This window comes from Microcebus murinus, chromosome 5, assembly GCF_040939455.1.
Source record: "Microcebus murinus isolate Inina chromosome 5, M.murinus_Inina_mat1.0, whole genome shotgun sequence".
Taxonomy (NCBI): domain Eukaryota; kingdom Metazoa; phylum Chordata; class Mammalia; order Primates; family Cheirogaleidae; genus Microcebus; species Microcebus murinus.
In genome coordinates this window covers 99499811-99505955 of record NC_134108.1, presented here as the reverse complement: position 1 = coordinate 99505955, position 6145 = coordinate 99499811, and the positions used below count along the sequence as shown (strand labels likewise).

At 40.1% G+C, this 6145-nt stretch overlaps 1 protein-coding gene across 3 annotated transcripts in view; it reads left to right on the top strand.

Annotated features, from left to right (window-relative positions):
- The window catches only part of RUNX2 (RUNX family transcription factor 2), a 129242-nt gene extending 123309 nt beyond the window's left edge, over positions 1 to 5933 (top strand). For 2 of the 3 annotated variants that reach the window (XM_020287001.2, XM_020286995.2), the window contains 2 exons: positions 17 to 82; positions 1641 to 5933. In XM_020287001.2, coding sequence (XP_020142590.2) covers positions 17 to 82; positions 1641 to 2119 — 545 coding nt within the window. In that variant the 3' untranslated portion in view covers positions 2120 to 5933. The remainder of the gene's footprint in view (positions 1 to 16; positions 83 to 1640) is intronic. The other variant, XM_020286996.2, reaches the window with a different exon arrangement.
- The last annotated feature ends 212 nt before the right edge of the window (positions 5934 to 6145 follow it).

Here is a 6145-nt window from a genome sequence, read left to right as displayed (position 1 = left end):
CCCCCTCATTTTGCAGATGACGACACTGCCACCTCTGACTTCTGCCTCTGGCCTTCCACTCTCAGTAAGAAGAGCCAGGCAGGTGAGACTCTTCACAATTGCTGGGCGGGGCAGGGCTGGGCTGGGCTGGGCTGTCTGATTGCTACTGTCCAATTTGTCAGTTTTGTTAACTACATGTTGCTTTTGAATAGTCACTTTTTATTACAAAGTGCACATCATGGCACTTAACCCCCTAGCATTTTATGAAGATCTTAAGCAGGGTGCATTCTAACAGAAGTTAACAACTTTCAACCAACACCTTTAAAGAAAAGTGTTGGAATTATCCCTTTAATAAACATTGTAGTATCCAAGAACAAGGGCTGAATAAAACTGGGACTGGTGGAGTAGCTATTCACTAAGGTCTTCTAGAATTGCTAAGTACTTCCCTTTATAGCTAAAAGCTATAGGAAAAAGCAAATGTGCGGTCCAAATGATTGGAAGATTTTAGAAGGAATCAAAATCTTAATAAGAGCATTGGTATTATAAAAGGGCTTGCCACAATTCTCTCAAGTCTAGAAAATCATAATTAGCCCAATCTTTAAGGATCACCACCATAAATTTTTAGTCATTTCAGAAAACTAGTTTCCCTGTGGATTGGTTTATAACTGTGGTTTCTTAAGTTAGGCACCAGAAATATCTATTAAGGAGAGGCACACTGTTAGCTTTAGAAGTTAAAAGACTTCACTTTTTAGGGGAGAACCATCTTTGCCTCTAGGTTACTGCTTTGAATCAATCTGAAGCTGATTCTGTAGGATGTGGTGCAGGGGTCTGGTAGATGGGTGGGGAGGGGCCCTCCTCTTAATCTCCCCTAGGTATCGAGGCTTTCACAAAAGCTACTGTCAGCACCTGGCCTAAATCAGATCATAAGTCTCCCATCAAGACTTGAAATGTGATGATTCTGAAGGTACTGGGCCTTCCTGCCCCTCTTGCTTTTAAAACCTGTTTATCTAGCTGACCCTCCCTATAAGCACCCAGATAAGAAAGACAGTTTCAGACTACCTTGAAATCTGGTTTGATTCACTATTACTAAGATGAAGCTTATAACAAGATTTTAAAATCTTTTACGAGTTTAAAAGAAATGACAGGAACTTGTGAGGGTATCTTTTTGATGTCCCTTCATTGATGAAGGAGCCCTGCCAAGAGTACTAATAATAAAACTTATTATTTTAGAATTTCTTTATGTTGAGTTGAGGAAAATAAACTTGTTTGATTTAATAAAAATGTCACTTCAAATATCTGAAGTGCAACGAAAAACAAAAAGATGAAAAAAAAGTCAATGAAGATTCGGTCTTAAGTCTGGTGAGTTAACCTATCTGATCAGAGTGTTGGGTTGGTTTACACACATGACCTAGCACACGTTTGGGTTTTTAAAGCCCTTTGGGATTATCTGGGGGTGAAGAACTTAAGGATAAATGCTATTGAGATGGTAAAGTGGGGGGAAAAAAAGACTGTAAAGTGACTGGTGCATTTGAAGGTCTGTTCATGGCTTGCTGTTCCTTTTTTGGGAGAGCTAAAGTTTTCTTTTTTTCTTGTAACAATTCTATCATTATTTTAATTGATATTTACAGATTTTTCCCCCCATCTTCTGTTATAATTTTTAGGTGCTTCAGAACTGGGCCCTTTTTCAGACCCCAGGCAGTTCCCCAGCATTTCATCCCTCACTGAGAGCCGCTTCTCCAACCCACGAATGCACTATCCAGCCACCTTTACTTACACCCCGCCAGTCACCTCAGGCATGTCCCTCGGTATGTCCGCCACCACTCACTACCATACCTACCTGCCACCACCCTACCCCGGCTCCTCCCAAAGCCAGAGCGGACCCTTCCAGACCAGCAGCACTCCATATCTCTACTATGGCACTTCGTCAGGATCCTATCAGTTCCCCATGGTGCCGGGGGGAGACCGGTCTCCTTCCAGAATGCTTCCGCCATGCACCACCACCTCGAATGGCAGCACGCTATTAAACCCAAATTTGCCTAACCAGAATGATGGTGTTGACGCTGATGGAAGCCACAGCAGTTCCCCAACCGTTTTGAATTCTAGTGGCAGAATGGATGAATCTGTTTGGCGACCGTATTGAAATTCCTCAGCCGTGTGGCCCAGCGGTGTCTGGGGGCCACGTCCCACACGTATCAATATATACATATATAGAAAGAGTGCATATATATGTATATTAATTAGCTGTCTACAAAGTGCCTATTTTTTAGAAGATTTTTTTTCCTTCACTCAGTCATGATCTTGCAACCACGAGAGGGTAGATATTGAGAAGCAGAAGGCCCGAGAGAGACAATCACAATCGGGTTTCAGATTGTTTACGATTTAAGGATGTACTTTTGCAAAGGAACAAACAAGGGAAAAGGTATTTTTGTTGTTGTTGTTTGGTCTGTTACCATAAATCACCTGTTCCCATGCCAGTTCAGAGAGGTGGACTCCAGGTTCAGGAGAGAGAAGAGCAAAGCCGCTTCCTCTCTGTGCTTTAAAACCACACGCCCTCACGGTTGCAGCTGTGTACGGACCGGTGCACTCTGCTGACCCGCTTACAAAGCCGGTCAAGGTGCACGTAAAGGGACAAGAGGTAGAATGGATGCTCCCATTGCAGTCCGATCCATTCAGAGTCACTGTTTCAAACTTTGCTTTCAGACTTGCTGCAGGTACTCATTTGAACTATTTGGTTCAGTTTTTTTTTTTTTCTTACTCTAAGAAAGTGACTTCGAAAATACTGATCAGGATAATTTTATTTTACTTTTAATACTTCCCCCCTCTCCCATTTAACCAAAAAGAAATCCCATCCCTAAAACCCTCCTCCTTTTATGCAAAACTGAAAATGGCAATACCTTATTATAGCCATAACGATATAGATAGTGTTTGCGTTGGGCTGTGTGTTATTTGTTTTCTTTTTTTTTAAATTATGATTATGTGTAAAATCTGAGGTTAACTTGCTTACGTGAATGGTCATATAACTTTAAAGATATATTTATAATTATTTAATGACATTTGGACCCTTGAAACATTTCTTTGTGTATTGATATGTTGACTTCGGTCTCTAAAAGTGCTCTTTATTAAATAACAAATTTCTTCAGTGGGCTAGAGCCATATCTGAAATATTGCTAAGCAATTTCAGTTCATCCATGCACAATGTGATTTTTAAAAATACTTCCATCTCCAAATATTTTAGATGTAGCTTGTTTTTGTGATGTATGAAGGAAATGTCATGTTTAGTTCTTTCAGAACTTTGATTGCCTCTAACACAGCTTTGCCTTTTAAAACAATAATTAGGGATTTACAAGACAACTCTTAGCCCTTTTTCACCTATGTTGCCCCTTATCAGCATGAAATGCTACAGTGATGCGGTTTCCTAATTTCTTTTGGGTAATTATGACTGTGGTCATATTAAAAAGACAAGCACAAATGAATCATTGAACTGCAGAAAAATGTTCTGTGGTTTTATAGTTAAGCAAAACTCTAAATCTCCAGGCTTCATAGCGAATACATAGTCAGCTTAAAGTCACACGTGTGGATAAAGGATCAATCATGATACTCATAGTATAGGAGAGCAAAATTGCACCAGGGATTTGTACCCAACCGGCCTTACCAAACAGTAAATCAGGGGAACCCAAATCTGCCTTACCCAACACTCCCCTGGCAGCTTTCCACAGAATTTGCATTTAAAGGAGCAGAATGATGTCATTGTCCTTTGGGAACAGGTCATCTGAAGTGGCAGCCAAGTTCCAGCAGGTAGCTGATCTGAGAGGACATACATCCTGTGGGGACCTACATACGACCTTTGGCATTTCTATTTTGTACAAGGGAGGGCCCAGGGAGGGCAGGGGTGTGTGGAGTTTGGTGTCTACTGCTGTGTATGAATTTGAGCTAGCCCTTCTGTAGGATGCACTTTGACCACTCCTGGCAACCACATGGCAAATCCCCAGGTGCAAATCCTCCATCCAAACCAGGATCATTTGATGGCACCACCAGGCCAATCCCTGCTTTTTGCCCACACAGGTCAGTGCCCCTTCATGGGAATCCTGTGCCCTCCTAAGCAGAACCTAGCAGAGATTTCCCTCCAGCCCCCAGAGGCCCCCTCGCTCTCTGGTCATTCTCAAGCCCACCTTTGTAGGTTGCTCAGCAATGCAGGACAGCTTTCGTGGGGCGACTAGACCTGTGCTTCTTGCCTAGGAGTCTCCCTTGGAATTCATCCTGACTCCTAAAAAAATTAAAGGGAAAACAAAACACTTTGCCTTCTAAAGGTTGTATACCAAGTATGCTTAGATAAATAAGCCACTTTTCTATTACTTAAGTAAGATGGAAGTAGTAATTGATACTATTTATTGTTTGTGTGTGGTAGCTTGAAGCACACCACTGTCCATTTATTTGTAAGTGTAAAATATGTGTGTTTGTTTCAGTAGCACTTAAAAAAGCCAGTGTCTGGTTACACATTTCAATTTTAATTAATTGACATAAAAATGTTACCACCAGCTGCATCCTATTTAATAAAAAAGATACTATATTTGTACATTATTTTTTAATGTTAAAAGGGCTTTTTTAAGTTTACAGTACACATACTAAGTGACTTTCGGGATGCTTTTGTGTTGAAATGTAATTATCGTGGCTGCAGGCAGCAACCCAGAAAACACTTTAAAAGTTTTTTTTCCTTGGGAAAAATTTAAGCACTTCTTCCCTCCAGCCTCACTCCAACCACCCCAATGGAGTAATTCACATTTCTTAGAACAAATTCTGTCCTTTTTTTGGCCTAGGGGTTAAAATTTTGTGGGCTTTTTCTTTCTTTTCTTTCTTTTTTTTCCTTTTTACTGAACCCTTAATTTGCACTGGGTCATGTGTATGATTTGTGATTTCAAGACCAAAGCAAAGCCTAACTACTACTATGGAACCATGTACTAGTCAACACTCTATTTCCTGGGGGTTAAAATAGCACGGTTCTGTATGGAGCACAAACACTGCAGGAATTTACAGCGTGACCAACACAGCCACATTTTTATCCATCTCAGTTGTCTCACAAATTTTAGCCTATGTCAGAGTTCCAAAACAGGTACCACAGCTTTGGTTTTAGATGAGCGGAATGACATCCAGCCTGGAACTGAGAGACTCAACAGATGACTGTTTTATCTTTAGGCTGTTTCATTAACCCCCCCTCTACCCCCCCACTGCCACCCAGGGCCCTTTAAAAATGAGCAGAGAAATCCCACTAGCGACCATCCATGGTCATTCAGAAGGAGGAGATGTGTGTGCTGGCTTAAAGGGTTCCCTCCATTCTGAGGAAAGGGACTGGCCCAGAATATAGGTGAATACATGGAAACACAAAGCATTAGCAAAAGTAATAATTATGCCTACGGTGTTTGAAAGAACAATAAATACAATAAAGACGATCCTTCCAAACCTTGAATTTGTTGTTCTTAAAAAGGTAATGCATTTAAAAAAATATTTTCTATGTGAGAATTTTTTAGATGTTTGTTTACTTCATGTTTACAAATAACTGTTTGCTTTTTAATGCAGTACTTTGAAATATATCAGCCAAAACCATAACTTACAGTCATTTCTTAGGTATTCTGAATAAAATTCCATTTTCTGGATATGCTTTACCATTCTTAGATTTCTGTGGAACAAAAGTATTTGTAGCATTTTGTGTAAATACAAGCTTTCATTTTTTTTTTTTCCAATTGCTATTGCCCAAGATTTGCTTTCCATGCACATATTGTACAAATTCTGCTTTGTGCCACAGGTCATGATTGTGGATGAGTTTACTCTTAACTTCAAAGGGACTATTTGTATTGTATGTTGCAACTGTAAATTGAATTATTTGGCATTTTTCTCATGATTGTAATATTAATTTGAAGTTTGAATTTAATTTTCAATAAAATGGCTTTTTTTGGTTTTGTTATGTGTGTACATTGGGTCTTTTCTCATCCGCGGTTTCTCTCTAGTCTGACACCTACTCCTGCCCACACCTGGGCACTTATATTGGTCTTACCACTTGCCAGGGTTGGGTAAGAGCAGAGATCTTATATTGCTGGTCAGAGGGGAAAAAAAATATTGGTAAGCACTGTCTTCTTGTTTTGTCCTACTGAGACAAAGCATCTAGCAGTGAACT